At 40.8% G+C, this 26,783-nt stretch overlaps 1 protein-coding gene across 1 annotated transcript in view; it reads left to right on the top strand.

Moving 5' to 3' along the window:
- CADPS (calcium dependent secretion activator) overlaps nt 1–26,783 on the top strand; it is a 497,883-nt gene that overhangs the window by 209,999 nt on the left and 261,101 nt on the right. The window contains exons 4-5 of the mRNA XM_017854222.1: nt 13,243–13,323; nt 24,573–24,806. Of these exons, the coding sequence (XP_017709711.1) occupies nt 13,243–13,323; nt 24,573–24,806 (315 nt within the window). The remainder of the gene's footprint in view (nt 1–13,242; nt 13,324–24,572; nt 24,807–26,783) is intronic.

Below are 26,783 nucleotides of genomic sequence, written 5' to 3' on the forward strand. Positions count from 1 at the left end.
TTCAAATAAATTCTATATTTTAAGCACTTTAACCAGAATCTACAATCTTTTTGAGGCAGACACACTAATGCTTATAAAATATTTTATGTATTTTTTTTTTCATTTTCTAGCTTTCTTTGCAGTTAGGTTAGGGCCATATGATTAGTTTCAGCAAACTGGCTTTGAATCCTCCGTGTTGTGTTTTCCCTGTCACACTGAGCCCAAAAGCCACATGTTGAGGTAGCAGAGTCACACAATGGTGGTGCTTCCATGTGCTTCAATCCCTGAGTGATTCTGTGGAAGAGAGTCGCCCATACTTGGCACTGGGTAAGTAGAGTAAGCAAGAAATAAATGCTTATTGTGTTAAGCAACTGAGATTTCAGGGTTAACTTGTTACCATGGAATACATTAACCTATCATAATTAATTGATTTTTCCCTTATAAATTTATTTTTCAATATTTATTTTGTTTTCAGTATAATACATGATTATCCTTGCTTCTGATTGACATGGGGTTATGGACCTCAGCTTCATCAAACATATAAAATCTACTTCCAACTTCTTAAATATAGTGAGAGTAGGCATATATATAGTCCAACAAATAAGAACTATCTCATGTGTTAGAGTAGATGATACCCTGATACCTTTGTGCATTTGCACACAGTGCAGTATATTATAAGCAGGACATACTTGATAAATGCCAATAATGTAATTTTGGGTTTTTTAGTTCATTCTTTTTCTCCCATCTGTTGGAGAATTTGGCTGCTTACTCTTTTTAATACCACCTCCTTTTCTTAAGCACAGATACTTTTAAAAGAACTAATAAAAAAAATCTACTTGGTTATGGATTTGATACCGGGAACAAACTGTTCCTTTGACAGGTCTTAATCAAGGTGAAACTCACCCTTTTTAAATATTTTTGACTTTGAACAATGGCAACCCCACAGTAGACATACTCTTCAGAGCAGGCAAAATGAGATAATGATATATGTGGGTAGACTTATGAATAGACCCAGTTTCCACCAGCTACTGTTTAATGATCAGCCTGGGACTGGAAATTAAGCACATCTTATATTTGTGACATGTTGCTCAAAGGAAACAGTGGTGCATGTGACAGTTCTCAAGTACCCTGGAAATGTTTTAATTTAATTAATTCACCTCAGTTTTAATTGACATGGGCAGCTCTGTGATTTACAGCTCTGAATGCTTTTTACTATTTGAGAGCTTTCTTACACACCTGCCCACACACACACACCACTCACCTGCATGCACATACACATTCACTAAAGCCATAATTGCAGAAGCTGGAAAACTCAATTTCATTTTGACCTTGCGAGTAATTTTATACTGTGCTATCAGTGCTTGAAAATGAGGTTCCCTTCTCCTTAAAATAAAGAGCAGGTATTTTTTTAGCAAAAGCATTCGATTTGATTAGAGGCATTTTAAATATCACTGGATGTTTTCCTGGACTTCCTGTTGAGCACATTATTTCGCCATTTATAAAATGCTTTTTACCATGACTTGATGCTGCTTAAAGAGTAAAATTATTTAACAGTACAAAAAGGCATTTTATTTCCTGTAATGTTTATGTCAAAATATCCAGAGAATATAATCCCCTCTGGCTTGTTTTGAAAAAGTGAACATTACCCATCAAATCAACTACCCAAACTAAATTTCAGAAATTAGTAAAACTAAATTCAAAAGGAATGGCAATGAAAATAATTATTTAAATATATGTAATGTTTTACTAGGTTGAAAAAAATAACTCTTCTTTTTGTTGAAAGAATTCTGAAAGTTATCAAGTTCTGTGTTTATCCTGCTTTTACAGTTAGTAACATAATGCCTGAAACAAGGCAAGTGTTTAGCGAATATTTTTAAATGGTTAGCTGAATACTAATATTTCCAATTTCCAGGTGAGGAAGCAGAGACTCCCAGAGTTTAACTGGTTCACACCTCTATTATTCACACCACTTTAGTCAGTTATTCTCTGTCCTTTCTGCACTTAAATACTCACTTTCATTTACTCATTCAACAGAATTTAATAAGTTTAAACCATTTGCGTTCAGATTTCTGTTTAGGTCATGATTTGAGCACCTATTAAGTGTCAGACACCACACTAAGTGCCTGGAAAAACATCTCATTAACTCCTCAAAACATCCCTGCTACATAGATGTTATTGTCTCTATCTCAAATTTAACTATGCAAATATTTCTTACTCCCTTACCATACATCAGTTATTGGCTATTTTTATAATGAGCAAGACAGACAAGGTCTTTGCCAAAGGCACTTACAGTCTTGCACAGAACATGCCAAGAAGCAAATCACACAAATGTGATGGGAGTGATAAAACAGGAGATTCAGGCTGTTAGGGTGGCCTAGAAGAAGTGACCTTGGCTGAGACCAAGAAGGCTCCTAAGGTAGTAATATTGAGACTAGACTTTCGGTTAATGATTTACTCTTAACCAGACAAAGATGACAGAGGGCCAGGTGCAGTGGCTCACATCTGTAATCCCAGCACTCTAGGAGGCCCATGTGGGAGTCTGAGGCTAGGGGTTCAAGACCAGCCTGGGCAACATAGCATGACCCCATCTCTACAAAAAATACAAAAATCAGCTGGGCATGATGATGCTTGTAATCCCAGCTAGTCAGGAGGCTGTCGTGGAAGAATCACTTCAGCCCAGCAGGTCAAGGCTGCAGTGAGCTATGATCTCAACATTGCATTCCAGCCTAGGCAACAAAGAAAGACCCTGTCTCGGGGGGAGAAAAATGATGACAGAAGAGGAAAGAGAATTCACATTGACCAGGGGCCAAGCAAGAGTATGTCATGCTTGCAAACCTAGAAGTACAGAATGGTCTGAACCTAGAGAACAAGACAGAGTGGTGGGAGATGAGCCTGGAAAGCTGTGCAGGAGCCAGATGGCAACAACTCTCAAAGCTTTGATAAGGATCTCAGGCTCCTACTACCAAGGGAAATGGAATGTTATTGACAGGTCTTAAGCAGGAGAGTAACATGAGCAAATGCACGTTCCAAAACGATGAGCAGCCTGCCTTGCAGAGCATGAATTAAATTCTTGCTTCATGGCATGTGGTTCGCAGCATCAGCACCACCCAGGAGATGTTTAGAAGGATGAATTCTCAGTTGTCACCTCAAGCCTACTGAATCAAAACTCTCCCAGGGTGAGGCCCAGGACTCTGTGTTTTAACAAGTTCTCTGGTTGATTTTTATGGGCATCAAAGTTTGAGAACCACTGGATTTTGATAGAGGTTCTCAACCTTGGCTGCACATTGGAATCACTTGGAGGGTTTTTAAAAAATTGGCTGGGTGTGGTGGCTCACACCTGTAATCCCAGCACTTTGAGAGGCTGAGGTGGGTGGATCACGAGGTCAAGAGATCGAGACCATCCTGGCCATCATGGTGAAATCCCATCTTTACTAAAATAAAATAAAAAAATTTAAAAAATTAGCCAGGCGTGGTGGCATGCACCTGTAGTCCCAGCTTCTTTGGAGGCTGAGGCAGGAGAATCACTTTAACTCGGGAGGCAGAGGTTGCAGTGAGCTGAGATCACACCACTGGCACTCCAGCCTGGTGACAGAGCGAGACTCTATCTCAAAACAAACAAACAAACAAACAAAAAATACCGCTGCCTGGCCCCCAACCCAGAATATCACATTTAGTTGGTCTGGGTGCAGCCTCAACATTAGGATTGCCTTTTATCTCTCTCTGGGGATTCAGATATGCAGCCAGGAGGGAGAACTGCTGTGTATCATAGGGAAGCAAGAGAGGATGAATGTGGAATTGGTGACTGAGGATGGAGATGATGGCAGCCTGGCTTAGGGAAGTGGATACACAGCATAGATGGATTCAAGAGATATTTAGGAGGTGACTGCACAGCTAGGAAGGGATAGACCAGGCATAGTCCCCTGCATTTTTCTTCACTAAACCACCTGCTTCCTCTATACCCTAGGGTTCAGCTGCCCCATTCACACAGAAAGACAACACCCACTCTCTTCTTTGAATGGCTTCAGTTCCCTGTGTCTTCAGGATAGTGCAGGTGAATTGGACAGTCTCCCAGCCCCAGATATAAAGATCATTAAGATAATCCATTAAAAAAGCACAGCTGCGTCCTCTATGCTGGATAAAAAACATAGTCTCTGGCCTCAATGGTACTAAATTATAGCCTTAACCTTGTAACCCATCATATTCGGGTCATCATGCTAAGTGCTTTATGAGTACTCTCTTCTTTCATTTTCATAACAAGCCTCTGCTGTTGGCATTGTTACTGTTAGGACTCCCACTTTGCAAATAAGGCCACAGACAGAGAGAGCTTAGTAGATTGTCCAATGTCACAGAGCTAGAAAGTGGCAGAGCAAGGATTTGAAGCCAGATCTGTTTCCAGCTCCTGGGTCTCTGACTACCATCTGCTATGGCTGCTCTGGAGTGGAAGAGAGAACTAAGGCATAGGGCACATAGAAAGCTTGCTAGCAATTCCTATAAAAGTGGGGTGATGCCTGTCTAAAGTAATCAAGGAGGGCTTCTTGAAGAAAGGCCTGAAGCCAAATTCTGAATGACATATCAGACTTGAAATAGTAGAAAGAAGAGGGGAGGTCATTTCAGGACTGCAGGGAAGATGGGGAAGACTGGTTGAGCACTACAGGATCATAAAGAACTGGATTGGTTGAACCTGGAGTTGCCGGTTTAAGCTGTTTGGGTTTTTTTTTTTTTTTTTTTTTTTTTTTTTTTTTTTTTTTTTTTTTCTTTTTACAATGTATTTTTGCTGCTTGCTCAGAAAATTGCTGCATTTGGAGCTCTTGGGTTATATTTACTGCATTGCCAGAAGCCAGCAAAGACATAAAACTGGTGACTCAAATGCAGGCAGGGTTCTCATTGGCTGGCAAAACTTGGGAGCTAAACCCTGCATTTTGCAATCAAGGAGAAGTACATTGTTCAGAATGGAAACTTTGACCTACTCAAGGTCTTCTCTTGGAGAGGAAATAAGGCATGATAAAGAAAGACACAAATGATCTTATTTTAGCTCTTCCACAAATTAGGTAGTATCATCTCCTTGGATGATTTTTTGTAAAAACAGAATGTAATTGACTGCATGGGAGACCAAACTCCATGTTCTTTCTACAAATAACCCTGAAACAGAGCCCTTAGTGAAGACTCGGATGGATGGCAAGGCTGCAGATTTCATCAGATTCTCTTCCAGTAATAATAATAGAGTTGTATACACCTACAATGTATTGAACCTCTGCTCTCTGAGAATATTTATTGTCATCTTTACAATAGTCCTTTGAAGTTATTATTTTAGTGTTGCAGCTATAGATGCTCCAAGAGGTTAAGCGTCTGGCCCTGATCACACAGTGAGTATGTGTCACAGGCAACATTAGATCTCAAGGTTTTCTGATTCTGAAATCTATGATTTTTTTTCTAAGGATTATTCCCTCTATCTCAAGCTAATTATCTCTGAAACCACAGGCAAACTACTTAACCTTTTAAAGCTTGGTTTCTTACCCAAGAGGGGAGGAAATCTATTATACTACTTTAAGTGCTACAGAATCAGAATTTGTGTAAGGGAGAATGTATGCAGGCTGTGGAATGCCAAGGACTAATGGCTGCTAAGATTTACTGAATGTAACTGCATGCCAAGAACTCTGCTAATTGTCATATGCATCCATCTTATTTAATCTCTTATCGATCCTGTGAGGTAGGTATTATCATTATTATTCCCATTTTAGAGTTAAAAGAGTTGAAAAAAAAATAAAAGCTAGGGCTCAGAGAGGTCCAATCACTTTCCTAGGATTGCTCAGCTTTAAAGTAGAAAGGCAAAGATTTGAACCTGGACAGTGGAGTGGGGGCACCTGCTGACCATGTTTTACATGCTCTACATTAAAGGTGGACACACAAGAGACGGGTTTAGGAGACGAGAGGAAGGAATTTGGAGGCAGCAGCCAGGCCTTGAATGCTGCAAAACAGCCACAGTTCAAACCCTAGCGCAGTCTTGTGGCAGGAGCTTGGGCACCCCCATCTCCTGGTTGGGAACTGACACTGTTCCAGCTGTAACTTTCCAGACTGCAGTGCACCAGGAAGGCAGCATTTGCTGGAGCAGCTTGTCTCTGAAGGAGGATAACAAAACATGGGGCTGTGGAGGAAAGGAGGGCCCTGCCAGCTGATGGGAGTGCTTTATGGGGAGGTGCCTCCACCCTCCTCTGCAGTGGCTCTTGGCAGCCTCCATCTCAGACACTAATCCCTGGGAACCCAGAGGGCACACTGGGAAGTAGAGAGAAAACAAAGTGAACAGATTGAGCTAAACCCAGGTCAGTAGGTGGCTTGCACTGCAGCTGCTTGTAGAGACCGCTGTCTCCACCCGCAAAGCCCAGAATAAGGAAAGATTTAGTCAGGAAAGAGACTGGTTATAGGCCAGCAAAGTTCAGTCTTTACCGATTTCTGCAGAGAATGGCACTTGCTGGAATGCAGCCACTAGGCAGCAATACAGAGCAAGGTAGAAGTGAGTTGATTGGGAATTTGGTCCCAGCCCTCACTGATCATTGTGCAACTGTGGGTAGGTCATTCTCCCTTTTTGGGTCACAGCTGATTAACTCAGTCCTGTAGCCAGTCATGCAGTCATTTTATTCATCTGCCAGGCATTTACCCAGAGCCCACTCTGTATTTGCCACTGTAATGTACAGGTAGCGCCTACATAAAGAGGTGCCAGGGATCCAGAGGTAAGCAAAATAACACCTATCCCTGCCCTTATGGAGCTTACAGCCTAGTAGGCAAACATCAAATCACATAAGTACATGTAAATTACGTGGTGATATATGTTAGTAAGGGAAAGGAAAAGGTGCTTAATTATAAGGAAAGACAGGAGAAATTCACAAATCTGGAGAGCAGAGCAGAGTTGCTGCAAAGCTGAAGGATGAAGGATAAGAAAGGGTTACCAGTCAAGGGAGAGATAAGGAAGAGTGCTCCAAGCATGTGCAAAAACCTGGCAGCAGGAGAAAGCTAGCCCTCCCAAAAGCCTGAGCAAAGTATCCAGTGGAGCATACTGAGGGAGGATGTGGTGCCCGACAAGGCTGCAGAGCTCAGCAGGGGGCCACACCCCCAGTCTGAGGTTACTACATTATCCCTGAAAATCCTTCCGGCCAGTCTGGATCACTAATCACTTTAGTTCTGAGACTGAAGTTGGTTCATTTACTCTGAGGCTGAGAACGATAGATTTTTCCAGAAAACAGAACCATTATTCAAATAATGCATAAAGTAATCTGCCTGTTTCTGTTTACATTTTCTATGTGTTTGAATCACATCCTCTCTTTGGTTGACCGAAGACTGCCTCTTGGCAGTGACACTGAAGACTTTGGAAGAGTCTAGTGTTGAAGTTGCCTCCTTATCATCATTAGCACAGGAGCACCAGAAAATTCAGGCATCCCTGGAGGTAGCTGGTACCCAAGGATGTCTCCCAGGTGCTCTGTCAAGGCCAATTCTCCAAGGCCTCTGAAGCTAATGAGGAGACTCCAGGCCCAGGGCCTGTGACAATTTCTTCATCACCCTAGAGGTCAGACAGGGCATTCCCAGGTGTGAATTCTTTTTTGCTGATACATAGACCTATTTGGATATTAGGATTGCTTCCTCCCTGTCTCCCCACCCCAAAATCTATCTTCAGACATGAGAAAATGAAGCACACCTGGCTTCATTTTGAAGCCAGGAAAATTTTGAAGCCTGGAAAATTGCCTTGGTGAGCACATCCCAGAATGTGTTCCTGGGAACACATGATCAGATCCTTTTGGGAATGTGGGGCTGCATGAGGTTGCCTTGGTGTAGGATTTCTTGCTCGTGTGTGTTGTGTCTCCAGGAATGGGATAGAGTGAGTTTCCAGACTTTATTTGACCACAGAATCCTTTCTCATCGAGGATCTAGAGAACCTGCAGGACTGATATTCCCTAGAATATAACTTTGGGAAATACCAGTCTAGGCTTTTCAGATAATCCTGAAACATAATAGCTGAAACCTTGTCATTTCTCTCAGATGAAGGGACTGCACATTGAGAGGTCCCGACTTTGGCTCAAGATCCCACAGCTAAAGGCAGACTAAGGATCAGAACACAGGTTCCTAACATTCATTCCAGGGTTCCAGGGTTCCCCACCCTGATCTGATTTCTTTCATAAACCATAAAGGCAGGGAGGAGAATTAACATCTGGTGACTTCTCATTCTAAAATAGGGGATAACTCTATAAACTTTTCTAAACTGTAGGACCTCTGTGTGCCAACACCTACCTCACCGGGTGCTTTGAATGTGTATCATCCGACTTAATCCTCATAACATGCCAGGGTAGGTATCTTTTCCCAGTTTTACAGATAAGGAAACTGAGGCTCAGAAAGGTTCAATTGCTTGTTCAATCCCTGTCAGTAATGAAATTGCAAAAACAAAAAAATAAAAGCCAAGATTGGAACCAAGTCAGTCTGACTTCCCTTGGACAATGCAGCACATTTTGTCTTTTTGTTCTTTCAGATAGCTATGCAAGATAAAATGATGTCCGCTCTGCGAACATCCTCAGGTGAGGAAACTGAGGCGTGGTGAGGTTCAGAAACTTGACAAGGTTGCAAGGGTGCAACTCCACTCTGCTATATCTCAAGTCTGTGTTTAAATTGGCCCTACAATGACAGGACAGAGTTTTCATCTATGCGTTGATGAAAGAGTACCACCTGTGAGCTAGAGACAGTTGCCTCTGGTAGGCTTGAACTGATGGCTCAGGCAATACCTGTCTATACTTATGCAGTGCTGGACTTAGTTCTCCATCACTTTAAAGGAAAAGCCCGAGGAAATATTTCCCTTTGCTTGACTGACAAGTCAAAACAACCACATAGCCTCTGCTTGACCTCTTCTAGTAGGAAGATTATTTGTCTAATTAGGTAAAGAGCCTTTATGCACATGTACATTTCTGAACCCTAATGAGCTGTCAACGTGAAAGGCTTGCCCTTGGCTCGGTTCTCCAGCTGATCTTTCCTTTCCTCAGTGGAAAAGACCAGCGCAATAAACAGAACCTCGTTTCCATGGAAGCTCACTCTCTAACTTTTTCTTTCCAGTCCTTGAAAAGGTAATTATTTGATTTCTCTTTATATTTTGGGATTTCATACAGTGGAGCTGTCAAGCTCCTCACGCGAGGATGGCCTTCTCTATCATGCCAAGCTATTTTAGGGAGCTTCAGTTGCATTTCCCTTTTCATCCTCTCTTCAGATCATTAGCTGTCAGGCAGCAGTGGCCACCTTCTGGTCACTCCTGCTAATTAAAGTCTAACAGAGCAAGGGGACTCGACCCCAGAGAAAGTAGGTGACAGAAAAACCAGGGAAATTTGTCAAGAAATGGGAGCCTCTGATCACATAATTTCTGCTGCACAGACTGTCAGACCGAGACCCCACATTCACGCCAGTGAGGGACACTGTCCCATCTGGTACCTTCTCTTCTGAACCTTTGACGCCCCATTGTGGCCCATGTCAGAAATGCAGCCAACATGGACTGCTCTAAAATAACAACACAAGGAGCAGCAGCCACCATTCATGAGGGTTTGCTGCATGCCAAGCCATGGACTGAGCACTTTATATCCGTTGTCTCCGTTGATTCTCATGACAACCTCAGGTCTCATTAACCTGATTATTCAGATGAGAAGAGCTGGAGCACAGAGAGGTTAAGTAACTTGCCCAAGGTCACACAGCTACTAAGTGGCACAACCAGGATAAGGACACACCCATTGCTATTATTTCTTAGGAAGGAATCCAGCACTGCTACAGCCTCCCCAAAAGAAATGACAGAGGGTTGACATTTCTCTGCCCCCAGTGATGGCTCTATGGATAAAACTGGCACGTGTCTACAAGGAACAAAGTGAGGTTGCTGAGCTAGTTAACTGTCAGGATCAATTAAAAGAACCAAACAAGGCACTTAAGTATGAAGCCAACATAATGCAGAGCAAGAGTTCCAGTTTGAGGCAGAGCAGACTTGGCTTCAGGTGACTAGTACCACTTAACCAGATGTGTGATTTGGGGCATGTTCCTCTACCTTACCAAGACTCAGTTTCCTCATCTGTCAAATCGGGATAATGACACCAACCTTATAAAGTTGTTGTTTCACATGTGGAATTTTCCAAAATGTTCTGTGGAATGTTTGATTTTTGGTGGAATAACTGTGTAAAAGACAAGGTTAAATGCAGTTAAAAACAATTATTTACTCTAGAATTTCTCAAAGTCTTTATTATGCTGACATATTACTAATTTTCAAGAGGAATCTTCATTTCCTCGCCCCAGAATCCTTTTTCGTGTGTGAATGCACATTAGCCTCTGTTTCTTGGTACCCTTTAGAAAAGGCTGTAGACAGGTTATAGGGTATTTGGTGTTTGGTGCAGGCGTCAATAAATGCTAATCCCTTCTTCTTTATGCCCAAATCATGTCTGTTATTGCTGGATTTAAGCTCCATGGAGTCAGGGACTTGTTCCTTTCTTATTCCAATATCTTGACATATCAAGATATTCCATAAAAATTTAATGAATGAATGAGTAAATTAGTGAACTAATGAATAAAAGAATAAATTAAGCTTAATGTAGACCTTGCCTACTCATCTTCATTACCAGCATTTTCTGCTGTTTCCAGTTGCCTTCTATGAAGCCAGTAGGAGAACCCAAATGCCTCTGGAAAATTTAGTAATGGAACTGGTTCTGTTGGGCTTTATTTTACCGCTTCTGTTTTAACCTGTATGAGCACCGTATCTTCTGATGAAATTCTCCTAATCAAATCATTTAGCTGTTAACCAACTTTAGCCAATAACCAAATCATTTTGCTGCTTCCCAGTGAAACAGTTGAATGTTTCATTTGCATATGTATTTTGAACAAGACATTTCTGAGTGTTCCCAGTGGATTTGCACTTAGAGCTGAAGAACTCTTGGGCTTCCCAAGGGAATAAAAAGAAATGCAACTCATTGGAGCCTAAAAACAGCACTGAGGACATTGTATTTCCCACATGTGTGTATCTGTCAACAAGTGGTTATTGGGATGGACCACTGGTCAGTCATGTGACTGCTTTTGGGTGGTGTGCTTTATGTTTGTTTAGAATAGAATTTCCAACTCATGTTCTATGAGCATTATGCAAAAAAAATGAAAATTCTCGCTTCAGTTTAAAAATGGTTGCAATGGGGCCAGGCACAGTGGCTCACGCCTGTAATCCCAGTACTTTGGGAGGCCGAGGCAGGCATATCACGAGGTCAGGAGTTCGCAGGCCAACCTGGTGAAACCCCGTCTCTACTCAAAATACAAAAATTAGCTGGGCGCGATGGTGTACACCTGTAATCTCTGCTACTCGGGAGGCTGAGGCAGGGGAATTGCTTAAATCCAGGGGGCAGAGGTTGCAGTGAGCTGAGATCGCACCACTGCACTCCGGCCTGGGCAAGAGAGCAAGACTCAATCTTGGGGGAAAAAAAGTAAATAGTTGAGTTGGTCAAAGTCTAACAAATTTTCCAACTGCAGAGTTTCTCAAAGACTTTGTAACAGAACACCCTTTGGAAAATGCTGCCTTAGAATACCTAGCCAAATGCTGCAATCCAGTTTTCATGATCTAAGGACTAGTCCTTCTCCCAAACTGTGGAAAGGGGAAGATAAAGTGATGTGGTTCCTGAATTGAACAGGGTGATTAAAATGTATAGCATAAAGCCAGATGGATATAAAAAATCAAAAAAATACGTGATTTTGAGATAAAAAAAAATATAAAAAAACCAAAAGAAAAAGTAAATAATATAAATATGAAATATGACTTAACAAAAAAAAAGTAATATATGAACAAAACAATACAAAATAAATTAAATATCTAAATAAGTTAAAATATATAGAAATAAAATAAAAAAAATAATATCAAATATTACAAAAAAAAACATCAATATAAATTGCAATAATATAAAAATTACAACAAAAGAAAAAAAATAAGAGTAAAAAAAAAAAAGAAGAAAATCTCTTTTATTTATATATTTATAAATATAAAATTTATTATATTTTTTGAAACATCGAGATTGGAAACAAAAGAGAAGAGAGCTAAAAATAAAAAAACTTCTTCTTAAATGAAATATATATAGAAAGAAAAGGTTCTTATGCTACTTTTGTTTTGAATTAATATATACTAAAAGAGGAATGAAAACCAATTTATTTGAATGCCACTGTTCCTTAGTAAACTTTTCTGTGAATAAAATATAATTTGCTGAACAAGCAGACTCTATACAACTTGAAAAACAATGCTAGCTTTGCTTGGAAATAATAGTTTCAACTCATAAAATGGAAATGAGCAACTATGGCCTGCTACCTGTTGTAAATAAAATTTTATTAGAATACAGTGGGTCTCATTCACTTACAGCCCTTACATTCACTTATATATTATCTATACTTACATATTGTCTAGTGCTGTTTTCATCTGCAAGGGAGGAGTCGATTTATTGCAACAGAGATCTTATGGCCCTCAAAGCCTAAAGTTTTGAATATAGGGCCCTTTACAGAAATGTCTGCTAGTCCTTTCAAAGAGTCATAGAAATATGTAAAAGGGATGAAGACTACATAACTGACCCCTTTTCCTTTAGAGAGAGAAAAACTGAAAACAGAGAAGTTAAGGAATTGTCCAGGCTTATTTGTGCCCGAGTGTTCTGATCTTTATATCCAAATAGCTCTCATCATCAGGGAAGACAGGAATATATTTCAACTTAGATACCAACACCAGCTGATTGAAAGTAGCCATCTGCAGGGCTGGTTGAGGTCTCAGGGTTCAAAGAGAAGGAATGCAATGACTTATTACTCTTCCATGGTCCAGAGGTGGAGAGCAGCTGGACCCGTGTCATGTGTGCACTGGGGATATGCACTATGTCTGCTCCTGACATTTCTAATAGTTATATTGCCATCTCCTTCCTTGTACATCTGCCGTGTAAGCACTTTCTTCACTGGGCCAAAAAGAAGTGTGCATTGGGTCTTCATTAGAAACACTGCTCCCTAACAGTTCAGAAGAGATTCATGATTCTTTTTCAAGGTCATTCAAATGCCTGTCTTAGCAACTGCCTACCACATCATGCTCTGCCTAGAAGAATTAACTTGGGACCTCACTCAGACTGGATTTGTCGGTTACAAGAATTTTTTTGTAACTGAAATATGTCCATGGAGCACAGTGCAGGGGGTGTAATATGGAATGTCCTGAGTTTATTGGCATTTGTGACCCAAACTGAAAGTCTCAATGTCTGTGCTTTTGTGCAGCTGGACAATCCAGACGAGCAAGCAGCCCAGATCAGACGAGAGCTGGATGGACGTCTACAAATGGCAGACCAAATAGCCAGGGTAAGGAGATATCGGGGTTGTTTGCTGGGATCCAGGCCAAAGTCCCATTCAGGAAGCACACTGATTATTGACAGCCTCTAAAGGATAAAGCTGAGAAGCAGAGAGGAGGAAAGATGAGGACAATCACCCTCATTGGGCCTTCAACCCTCCTTTCTCAAGGCAAGCTCTCCCAGAGATACCTCATGCATTTCCTATGCTCCAGTGAATACCCAAGCTCAGACCTCCAACCTTCCTTCTGAGTTCAAGACTCATAGTTCCAACAGTCTACTGAACATTTCCACTTAAACATTTTCCTGGCATTTCAGGTTGAATGTGTTCAAAATCTAGCTCCTTGTCTTCTTCCTCCCACCCCACACACATAACTATATTTACTCCTCTTCTCGTGTTCTTTACCCAATCGCTGTGGATGAAACTTCCTAGCCATTGTCAATTTCTTCTTCCTCCCTGCAATGTTCCACACTCAATCAGCCACCCTGCCTCCAGTGACTGCCTCTTAAATGTGGGTCAGATCTCTTGACTGTTTTCCAGCCCTACTACTGGTGCTTTGATCCAGGCCCTCATCTTCAGCACCTGGATGTTACAATGGCCTCCTAATGGGTATCCCTGGCTCCAAATCCCCCATTTTCTATCCATTGTGCACACAGTTGCCATGCTAAAACTCATATATAAACATCTCAAAACAGAACGTCAAAATCCTTCAATAGATTCCCTCATTGCTCCTAGGATAAAATCTAATCTCTTTCGAATGATATTCAAGACTCTTAACCAACAGGCTCTACCCTTTCATTTAACCTCACCTTGCACAACTTTCCCACCAGAACTCACCAGTCCAACTACAGAGAATGTCTCCCTCCGAATATACCAGACCCTTTCTGGGCTTGGTGTCTTTATACCCACTGGTGTCTTAACCTGGAGTAACCATTTTTCTCCCCTCCACTTAGCAAACTCACCTACTCAGCCTTCAGTACCTGACTTAAAACACCTTCTCCAAGAGCTTAGCAGTCAGTCCTTTCCATCTTTGTGCTCTCGTCAGACCACATATCAACCTTTATTATAGCAGCTCATTGAATGGTGATCATTCGTTTACATGTCTGAGTCTCCCAGTACATTGAACTCCTCAAGGGTTGAGGTTGTGTCTTACTGTTGATGACTACAGCTAAGTGTTATCTACCATTATTGCTATCCCTGCCATCTGTGATATTATTAATAGTAGTCATGCCAGTCATATTAGTTGAGTACTGATTCTGTGTCTAGCATGCTAAATGCTTCACATGTGCCAACTCAGTCAATCCTCAAAACAGCCCTCCAAGGATATTTCAGTTATCATTCTTGATTTAGAGATGGGGAAGTCCAGGTTGAACCCGCTGGGCACCGGCAAAGAGGTTGTGCCACACCCTAAGCTCAAGTCTGTCTGAATATCAGGGATGGCACCAGCCTTCTCTTAGGTGCAAAATTTAAGCAGACCTCCGGTAATCAAAATAAGCAATATTTTAGTAAAGTATTTTTAAACTATAATTAATACCAAAAAAATCCATGAATAATAAAATATAAAAATTGTAAATAGCAACAGGCTCCTGCTGATTCCTACTGTATTCACAGGCCCTGTGTGCGTATGAGGGTGGGGGTTATTAGAAACAGCAGGGAGGGTGGGCACAAGGTAGAGCTTTTCTCTTTATGGAAAGAGGTCTCTCTGGACTTGGAGGTATAGAAAAGGATCCTACTGGAGGAGAAGCCAGAGAGAGTCCAAGAAGCATCGAAATCCCCCTGTGCTTAAGCAGTTTTACTGAAATGTTTTGCATCTTGTTTTTGGACATCTTTAAAGTTTATAATCCAGTCAGCCTGGTGGCTAAAAATAGTATGCACTTATGGATTTGGCTAAAAGTATTATAAAAGGTTATGTTTTAAAATACCACTTAATGTGAGGGTAAACATTAATAAAGCTTTAGAATTTACTTCTCCTGTAAAAATGTTTTCTACTGGTGGATTATCCAGAAAATGGAGGTCATTTTGTCTATTCATCTGCCTTTTAGAGAACGAGTATATTCCCAACTAATAAGTATTCATCCCATCTAAATAAAAATCACACACACCTCAGAAACAAGCTCATGGCACCTTTCATTTAGTTGCTTTGTTTACTTTAAGGCTTAACGTGGTAATTTGAGAAACTGGTGTTAGGCTGATTTTAATTTTTAATAGACCTTAGATGAGCCAAGATGCTCATCTCTGAATGGTAAATCAAAGAACTCTCTCCCCCAACTCCCACCACTAAATATTCTGAAGCTAAATGAGATATTTTTAACAATTTAGAACTAAGCATTCTTAGACAATGAAGTAGGCAATTAAAGTGGATCTTGATTATTATTTACAGAGCATGGAAAATGATTTCAGTATATACAGAGGGTCCTTGTATAGGGTATTGAGGGTTTCTATGAGATAGAGTGCCCTCTACTGTCTCCTGTTCTTTCAGAAATTGACTCTCTTCTGCAATGTTCATTCATGCCAGTGGCCCCCTTGCTATAGCTAAGTGGTCCTGGAGTGAGCTCTTCTTCACCCAAGTGGGACCAGTCACAATTTCCGGCCTGCCCTGGCCACACGTGATTGGTCCAGAAATGGAAACTTGATGCAAACTAAACCAATGAATCCCTCCGTAGGGCCTGTGGACTGTGAGTCAGCAAGGCTGTTGTCTTTCAGTGGTAGAAAGATACCTGTAGCAATATTCAATTCTTCCATATGGGGAAAAGATGATGAGAGAATAAAGCCAACACATAGAAACAGAGACAGTCTACACTGAGATGTCAAGGAGCCCTCAATCCTGAGGACATCCATTTAAGTCCCAGATTCTAATTATTTTTAAACTTCGGCCATGTATCTGCTTTTCCCTCAGTTTAGTCAGATCCCAAGAAAAATAAATTCTTCCCTGCCTAAACCAGCCTGGCTAATACTGATGAAAATTGTGAAATATCTCCTCCACTAAATGTTAAATAAAATATCAAGATCTCAAATATTGGCTAGTTCATGAAGAGATATTGAGACAAAGCACCTCTGCTTCTTTTCAGCATGCCCCGATTTTTCTATTTCCAGCATCAGTGAATTTTCGTGAGGATGTGCAATTCAACCCATATGGCTGAACGTCAGCTCCTGTAAATATCATAACCAGAAATTCCTGGATATAGATGTCATCCATCATATGTAATTCACTCTGTTCTCTGAATTAAAAGATGGGTAGAGCACTTTTGATTGCAAATAAGAGGCACCAACTCAAGCAAGCTTATGTAAAAGAGGAGATCAGAGATGGAGGAGTAGTTCACAGAGCCTGCAGAGAAACTACAGCCAGAACCCAGGAAAGAACAACCAGGACCTGCAGAGGGATCAGGACTCTCCCTGCATCTCCCATCTCCATGTGTCACATTTGTTATCATTTCTTTCTTATCCCCTGCAAATTCACAATGCTAAGAATCAGAACTCTCACTGGCCCAACTTGGTTCAAGGGCCAACCCCTGGTGCAGTTAACCAATCCACTGTGGAAAAGGGGTGAAGGTCTTGTTGAATACATGGATGCTGGGGATATATCATTTACGGTGAGGGTGGGAAGAAGTGGGACTGTGGGTGGAGTGGACATTATGAATTGGGAAACACTCCAGGTGTACCCAATAGTAATAACTATCACTTACCTAGTGTTTTCCTATGTGCCGGATACTCCTTTAAGCATTTCACATTTGAGAATCTAACCCTCCAACAACCTAATGAGAAAGATGCTATTATTATCCCCATTTCACAGATGAGGAGGCTAAAGCAGAGACATTAGAGAATCTGACCAGGGTCACTCAATGGCCAGAGTCTGCACTCTTAACCAGTATGCATACTATCATTACAAAATATCTTCACAAATATAGGCCCTCACTTTCCTCCTCATACCAATCCAAGGATCCATTATGCCCTTTACCCAGGCTTTTACTTTGCCTCATCCTGACCTCTCTCTCTGCTAATCAGTCCTTTATTAAATGTGTCAGTCAGACACTGGCTGTGCAGTTCACATAAAATCTCATTTAGACCCGTGATGAACAATCTTTGGCATTACATTAGTTCTCCCAAGTATAGGCAAATCAAGAAGTTTACATATGTTCAAGTTCACACAGCTAGCACACAGAAAACTGAGTTGTCTAATTCCACGTTTCATGCTATTTCTTTAGAATCCTCAGAAGAGAGGCAGGAATTTACTCCAGGACAGGACTCCCCACCATTCTTCACTCCCTGCTGGTTCCCCCTCCTGGAAACTGCTTTCTTTTCTCCACTAGAAGTTGTTGTGTGTTCCCTGCAGCTTATCCAGAAGCCCAAATGAAGCAGCAGCGTTAGGCAGATTTGGCTCCTAGAACTCAGAATCCTCTCTACTTTGATTTTTTTTTTGAATCTGGGAAAGATATTGTAGGGACCCTGGTTATTTTGCCAGTAGCATCCTCATCATCATATATTTCCACTGAAAGACATGTTTGTCCTCTCTTCCTAGGAGGGAAGGGAGGCAAGAGCAAGCTGACTTTCCCTTACCCACGACCTTGCACTGTAATCTATCAATTCAATCACACCAGCATCTCACGAATCATCAGACAGAGACGGCTGCACAAGAACATCAGACTGAGACGGTCTCACTGTGAACATCAGTCATGCTGCCTTAAAAGTTCCAGAAAGAGATATGAATGCATTTTTAAAAATCTGGTAGAAAAGACTTAGTAATCCCTGCTCAAACATTTTCCCAAATCCTCTCATGTTGATATTAAAGTGTTCCCAAATTTCACCCAGGAATTAAGTCTAAGTTATTTAAATTGTGTGATCAAAAGTTGACATTTGAGCTTAAGCAGACAGATTGTGGCATTAGTGCTGCTGTGATATTTGCCAGTTCTTTTGGCCGAATTTTAGTGTAAAATTCCAAAATTCTTGAGCTAATTATTTAAGACAAATCATACAGTTTTTGTAGTGTCAGTGGCAGAGGTCTAGATGTAAAACACCATTGGTTCTTCAAGCCATTGTTTTAAATATGGAAATGCCACTTAGACCCCTATTCCATGCAGAGCACAATTAGTAGCTCATATCCTGGCCCTATTGCAAATATCAATAAGAAATAATATCCAAATACTTATCTGATGGAAAAGTTCTGTTCCACACATTGCCAAAAATCAGATACAAATGGAATCCTCTCCTACCAGAGAAAGATACTAACCCCCAACTTTCAAAATAATGTTGGACATGGCATCCGTGCTGTGTTATGAAGTAACATAAGTGTCCAGTACACAGTAGGAACTTATTTCAATTTGTTGCCTGAAAAGTTAAAAAAAAAAATGTGTGTGCAGGGAGCCCCTTTGACTCTGGCCTTTGTCAGTAGCTAAAAATCCAGGGAAACCTGAGCTCATGGAAAAATATAAATGCCAGAGAGGTCCTCTGAAGCTTGTTCAAGTGGAAGGAAGTCCATCCAGCTTATAAAAACTGAGGAAGTAAGACCAATTGGGTAAATAAACTAGCCTAGAAAACTATAATGCCTGAGCCCAAAGTGCCTTTTAATGTCTGTGATGCTGACTTTGACAAATTAATACCAAGACCTCTTTCTCTCATTTAGCCTGCTGGCCCCGTCCTCATTACTCCCTGTGCTTAACCCTACGCAGTGCACATTGGCTGGGCAATGGTGGAACGGCCATTTTTGTGGAGGACTCAGCTGTCACCAGCCTTCTGCTGACCACTATGAAATGAGGTGATGCATACACAGTGTACCATGCAGAGAGAACCTCTAGAGTTGCCTTGGCTCTATAGACATTTGAAGCCAGATAGTTCTGCCTTATCCTATCATGGCTAAGAACAAAAACTCTGCTGGGTTTCAAGGTTAACTCTACTAATTATTGCTTAACATTTCTGCCTCATTTTCTTCCAAAAAATAGGGATAAATAGCAGCATGTGCATTGGTGGGTTGTTGGAAGGATTAGACGAGGTAAAATAAAGCATGTAAAGTGTTTCACCTAGTGTCCAGCACATAGTTAGCACTCAGTAAGTGCCAACTAACAATATTATCTTTACTATAGGCACCATCATTATTAGTAGTATTGTTGTTTGCAGTGGTGATGGCAGTAGCATAGTGCTTGCAAGGGGTATGTGTGTGTGTGTGTATAAAGAGAGGCTGTGTGTGTCAGTGATCAAAACGTATTCATGTTACGATCTCTCACTTTTCACAGTAATTCAATGAGGTTTATTATCCTCATTTCAAATGTGGGAACAAAAATTTAGATGGGTGAAGAAATCTGTCCAAACTTACAAAGCTAGTAAGCAGCAGACCCAGCATTCAGGGTCAGTCTGTTTCACTGTCATGGACTGGATGAGTTCCTTGGTGCCCTCGTACTCTGTACGCCTCTGTTACTTCATGTGTCACTAATTGGTCATTTTCTGGCATGTCCCCCCATACCGTCACCTCTCGGCTGGCTTTTTCATCTCCAGTGACAGCCATACCACCTGACACATGACAGAAGCCCAGGAAGTGTCTGAGATATTGGATGAAATAGCTGCAGCACTGTCAGTGAGTTCCAGTGTCTAGCATGGGCCCTTCTGTCACATTCCTCCTTCTGATCACTCACCAGCTTTTGTCATTTGAGCCTTTGGGGTCTATAGGGAACCTCATTCTGAGTGGGGGCAGGCTTGTCATCATTTACACATACCCCATTCATCCTTTCTGGGTAAAAATCCAAAACCAGAAAAGAAAAGCCAATAGCTAAAGGAGGCATTAGAACTTTCAAATGCTATTTTTCAAGATGTTCCAAAATCTCTCAGAGCATAAATAACCCTAGTGGGAATTGTCCTTGGGAGAGCTATCTCCATTGAGGAATGTTATCGCCCAAACAAAAATAAAGAATGCCAGCAGAGATTTTTTTTTTTTTTTTTTTTTTGGAGGAATTTGCCCACCCATGACCTATATTGTCTCCGTAAAGCAATATGAATAAACATTCTTCTGTCAGGCTAATCTATTTTTGTGCTTGAAAAAGTAGCAATAGAGATGGACGGACTGCATTTTCCTTAATTTTGGCACAACTTCAGCTTTGAAATGTGTTTGGTAATGAGTCTGCCACTGAAAAGCTCCACTCAAGAACCTCAGCCTGGATTGATAGAATGCTATTTCTTCCCAAGGCTTAAGTACTTGGACCAGAAAAATCTCCTTGTTTTCCTTGCAGGCTGCAGTTTTATGAGCCTCTTTTTATGGTGTCATTAGGAACTGTCCAAGTTCTGGGACAAGTGATCATTCTTCAGATTTTTCCAATATTTTGCTAGATAGAATTTGCTGGAGCTAACTCTCAGTCAGCATGGTGGTATCTGTAACCACTGGGTGTCCTCAAAAATCTCAGGACTGTGGAGTTAAAAGGCACTGAGTGAGTCCCTAAGACGAGTTGTGATAGAAAGAACTGCACTTGACAAGACAGTCTCTCAAAGTTGATTAGCAAGAAGAACCCACTTCACAAATACTAGCTCTTTTCTTCATCCTCCTGGCAACTACCAACCCAGCAACTGGCATTAAAATCAGAAATTCCCCACTTACCAAGTTCTCCCACCCACACTAAATACCATGAAGTTCACTGAGGTTTTGGCCCCAGTATCAGGAGGCAAGATACAGGTCAGTGTAATGAACTTCAAGCTCTTGGGATGTAAACTTTGCTCCGTGGCAGCCTTTAATGGGGCCTAAGGACTACTCTCAGACCATGAGTTAACCTACCTCACTCTTCCCTTCTCTCTCCAGAGAGTTAACCTACCTCACTCTTCCGTTCTCTCTCCAAAAAATATGAGGAAATATTGTGTGACTATGTACAGTTGTATAGACCTTCTTGGATTAATGGTTGCCTATAATATTTTCCATGGGAAGGAAAAAAGAGCTGTGACCCTATCTCAGCCAACTCAACCTGATGGCAAACTCTTCTTTATCCATCAGACCCTCATCCCAAAGGTCACTATCTCTGGGAAGCCACCCTTGATTCTCTCAGAAAGGATTTGCATCATATTATACTTCCATTACAGTGCCTACCTTGATGTTCCATTATAGATCTTTCTCCCCAGTGGCTGCAAGCACAAGGAAGATAGTTTACATCCTCTCAACGTGATCCCCCTAATGCCTAACTCTGTACCATATACAGTGTATGTGGCAGTAAATGTTTTCCAAGTGATAGGGACCCAGCAACCAAGTCCTGGCATCTTGATGGGTTTGCATAAAAGATATCCAAGTTCTGAGGTTCACACTTGTCCCTGATCAAGTTCAAGAATGATAAAACTTCAAGGCCACTGTGCAGGAAGTTTTAGAGAAATATGACTTTTGATATTCTTTTGTGATGAATCATTAGTAACTCTTGTTAAGATCATCAGCCTATCATCTCATTTCAGAAGCATCCATCCTGCTCCTTCTCTCACATTCACCCACAGCGTGTTCAGAAAGCAACACACAGTGGGCTGAGCCCAGTCTTAAAAGCAGGACGTGATTATACTAAGAAGTTCCAGAAGGAACTGGTACTGTGAGGTTGTGGAGTGGATTTCAGACCCCTATATTTATTCACATGGAAAAGCAGAATCTCGGTGTTCTTCCAGAACTTAATTTATCATCTCTCCACCTCCTCCTCACAACTGAATTTTAGCTACATTGATATTTAATATGGACATTTTTGACAAGCCATTGATCCATTCACTCAATTCATATGTATTGAATACTTATTATGTGTCAAACTTTATGCTAGATACAGAAAATTCAAGAGGAGTATTAAGATAGATATGGTCCTGAATCATTGCCTAGCAGGAAAGACAGACATTAAACAAATTTCACAATTGATTCATTAATTATAATTATAGCAAGTGTCTTAGTCTATTCAGGCTGCTGTAACAGAATACCATAGTTGGCATAAACAAGAGAAATTTGTTTCTCACAGTTCTGGAGGCTGGGAAGTTCAAAATCAAGGCACCATCAGATTCAGAGTCTGATGAGGGCCCACTTCCTGGTTCATAGACAGCTGTCTTTTTACCAGGTCTTCACATGCTGGCAGGAACAAATGAGCAGCTCTCTGAGGCCTCTTTTGTAAAGGCACTAATTCCATCACGAGGGCCCTCATGATCTAATCACCTTCCCAAGGCCCATCTTCAAATGCCATCACGTTGAGGATTAGATTTCAACATATAAATTATGCAAGGGCACAAACATTCAATCCATTTCAATAAGTGCTAACAAGAAGGTGAGTTAGCAAGTACAACAGGAGGACCCAACTCAGGGAAGTGAAATTTTGAAGCTGAAATATGGAAGATGACAAGAAGGCTATTAGTTATGCAGGGAGGTAGGGAGAGAAGGGAACAAGACTTATGACAGCCTTCATGTAGGAAGAAGACTGGCACTGGACCAGCACAACGACATCTCCAAGCTCTATGGAGAAGAACCACTCTCTGTATTTGACTGAAGCTGTGAGGTGGCAAGGAAGAAAAACCCTTTTAACTAACTGTTGGGTAGGGGAATTACTGAAAGAAAAATCAATTCTTAAGGAAGCAACGTACAGGAGAAATAACTAGGCCTATGGAAATTAGAAAATGATAAAAGTCAGAGTTCCTTTCTGTAACTCTAGACAGCATCTTCTTTTCTTTTCTTTTCTTTTCTCTCCCTTTTCCTCCCTCCTTCAGTCCCTACCTCCATTACTTCTTCTCTCTCTTTGTCTCTACTTCTTTCTCTCTCTTCTTTTTAAGTGTCTTATTCTGCTTTGACCTGATCCAATGTGGCAGCCAACCCTGAGTCTGTAAGATGTTACTGTTTCAGTTCTGCCAGCCAATTGCAGTCTCAATGTCTCTCAGGCTAGGTCAACTGCTTGACAGAGTAAATCTGATTGATGACTGGGCACTTGATAGAATTAGTTGGTTCATCTTGACTCAGATGCCCGTGTATTAGCAGCTTATTTTTTTGCCACACAAAATTGGCATACCAATTCATGTTCTGTGGGATCTGGGTTTAATTCTACTCCCAGCCACAAGGACAGAGGGCATAATCTATGCCTATGCAAATCAGCACAGCATATACTGGCCATAGAAATTGGCCAGTAATATGGCCAATTGGACATGTACATAAGTTAGACTTTGGGTGAGAATTTGGGGATGAAAGACTGCCTCCATCTTCCTTGCATATTACAAGAGGAAATATTAACTCTTCCATTAGACAGCATGATGTGATGTTGTACAGTTCACATCTTTAGCAACATTTCTGTGACAATAAGGGAGCCAAACTGAGCATGAAGCCACCCCAGAGGAACCAAACCCAAGATTTTAACAAAAATCTCAGTTGGGTGATATCACCTGAGCCCTGAGTCCAGCCTTTCCTAAAGCTGGGTCTACCCCTAGGATATTTTTTTGTTGTTGTTTTAAGCCAGTTTGAGTTGGATTTTCTGTCACTTCCAAAAAAAAAAAAAAAAAAGTCAGGCTGACTTGGCTTGCTTCTTGCTCCATCAATTATGGAATAGGGCTTGGGAGGGCAAGCTTATGTTTCAAGTGGTAAATGACTGTTTGGGAAGGTGATTGATCCAAAGCATATTCCAGGGAACTTGGAAGTATGAAGAAACAAATAGCATGGTTAGCAATGTTGCAATTACATCTAAATTTATAAGCAAGAAAGGAAAACATAGAGGTCAGTTATGATACCAAACTGCTCTATCTTCTAAATAATTTTAATCACATTTTTCATCACTTCATTAATTTGGTTCGATTTTCTTGAAAACAGTAACTATTATTCTTAGAAATAGATATAGACTATGTTTGAAACATCTCAAATGAGCTTCTTTTGAATTATTCATGTGAGAAAATCTCTGTAGATATCCAGAAATAGGGTCTCTTTCTGTTTCCCTCACTTAAAACAAATGACTGCATTTTACTGAAAAGAAAACTGAACTGAAACCAGATTTGAAAATAACACCCCATTTTCTTCCTACAAATCAAATTTGCTGAAGAAAACTGGAGGAAAAATAGAACTATAATAAAGCATTTCAATGTTTCTTACTATATGTACGTGTTCCTTACCTGTTAGGATGTATAAATAACAAACAGGCAGGCAGCTGTCTACTCAACTAGGCTGAACATTTTTCTAGCACAAGGCCATGAAATCTGGGTGAATTTCACTAGTAGTAGATGTGATCCTAACTCTGGGCCATGAGACAAAGACCTTCTATATAAATCAGCTCCCTATTTACTCCTCTGCTCATACTTTTCTTTTTCTTCCCAAGGAACGCAAATTTCCCAAGTTTGTATCCAAAGAAATGGAAAATATGTACATCGAGGAGTTGAAGTCGTCTGTCAACCTGCTTATGGCCAACTTGGAGAGCATGCCAGTATCTAAAGGCGGGGAGTTCAAGCTCCAGAAACTCAAACGCAGCCACAATGCTTCCATCATCGACATGGGCGAGGAGAGTGAGAACCAGCTCTCCAAGTCAGACGTCGTGCTGTCTTTCTCATTGGAGGTAAAAAGCCCTGAGCCCTTGAAAGTTTCTTGGCACAGCGAGTAGGACATGGGTGATTAGATGCATCACAATCAGCTTGTTTTTTCTTTTGCACCCCAGGAGCAGTTATTATAATAACAGCATGCTAAGCTTAGGTCAGCTAATCAGCAAGTGATTTCCCCATCTCCAGGAGCCCACATTCTTCTTAAGGAAATGCAATCTGAAAGCCACCTACTAAATTTAATCTTGCATTACTTTCTGTCTTAAAACAGTGCTCAAGGATTTTATAAAGACCTTATATAATTTAGAAAGTTAAAAATTTTGGCAACCAGTTTTACAGTTATAAGAGAGGCAAACTAGCATCATATTGTGGCGAGTTGTAAGTTTTCTTTCCCATCATCCTTCCTGTTGGCTACAAGGTAGAGAGTCCCCTGTGGTGGAGGCTTTTTAAGTTTATCTCAGCTCCCAAAGTAAGTACCCATTCAGGCTAGTATTGTGGCAAAATGCTGAACATGTCAATAAGTTTCTCTATCATTTCTCTTCACACATTTTCTTTTCATATGCATATAATCTAAGGAGTAGTTCTGATCTACCTATGTCAGAATTACCTGGGAAGGTAGTTCACTATGCAGATTCCTGGGTACCACCCAGACCGACTAAGCCAGGATCTCGAGGAGATGGGAATATAAAACAGTGCAGCCACTTTGGAAAATAAGTTAGCATTTTCTGAAAAAGTTAAACATAAAACTACCATATGATCTAGCAACTCCACTGTCAGATACCTAATAAAAATGAGAACACATGTCTGCACAAAGATTTGACTACAAGTGTTTATGGCAGCATTATTTATAATAGCCCAAAATGGAAACAACCTAAATGTCAATCAACTGGTGAATGGTTAGCAAAATGTGGTATGCCCATACAATGGAATATGACTCAGCAATTAAAAGGAACAACCCACTGATACATGCCATGACACGGATGAACCTCAAAAATATGCCTGGTGAAAAAAGTCAGGCTTAGCATGGTGGCTCATGTCTGTAATCCCAGCACTTTGGGAGGCTGAGGTGGGAGGATTGCATGAGCTCAGGAGTTTAAGACCAGCCTGGGGAACATAATGAGACATCATCTGTACAAACAAATATATATTTTTTAATTAGCTGAGTGTGATGGTGTGCACCTGTAGTCCTAGCTCCTTGGGAGGTTGAGGTGAGAGGATCAGTTTAGCTGGGGAGATTGAGGCTGCAGTGAGCCATGATTATGCCACTGCACTCCAGCCTGGGTGACAAGGACAGACCCTGTCTAAAAAAAAAAAAAAGTCAGACACAAAAGATCGCATATTGTATGATTCCCTTGATATAAAAGGTCCTAAAGGCAAATCTGCAGAAATAGGAAGTGGATTATTGTTCCCTGGGGCAGGGGATGGAAATGGGCATAAGAAATCTTGTTAGGAGAACTAAAAATATTCTAAAACTACTTTATGTTAATGGTTACGCAACTTAGCAAATGTACCAACATCACTGAATTGTGCATCTAAAATGGGTCTATTATATGATATGTAAAACATGCCTCAATAAAGTCATCAGAAAAAAAAATTCTAGACAGGGTTCAGCCCTGGACTGTATACTTTAACAAGCCCCTACATACTTATCCACTCCAAAATTTGAGAACCACTTGCAACTTACTAAAGTTCAAAACCCCGCAAGGGTTTTATGATAACCCTAGATATGAGGAGACCAAAAGAAGAAATCAAATTTCTGTGGAATTAATTAGAATGTGTAAAGACTAAATCAATTTTCTAGAACATCATTAAAGCCTGCTGTGAATTAACTGCAGGTAATTTGTTTTTCTGTGCTAAGTTTGGATGGAGATACTCACATTAGTGTTTTCAACATGTATTGTGCAGTTGGAAGAGGCAGTATTCAATTAAATATAGAGTACTTAGTGTGTGAAAAAATCATCAGTGTAATTTCACAGAAACTTTCCTTTTAAAAGCAA

This window comes from Rhinopithecus bieti, unplaced genomic scaffold (genome assembly GCF_001698545.2).
Source record: "Rhinopithecus bieti isolate Rb0 unplaced genomic scaffold, ASM169854v2 scaffold_36004, whole genome shotgun sequence".
Lineage (NCBI taxonomy): Eukaryota > Metazoa > Chordata > Mammalia > Primates > Cercopithecidae > Rhinopithecus > Rhinopithecus bieti.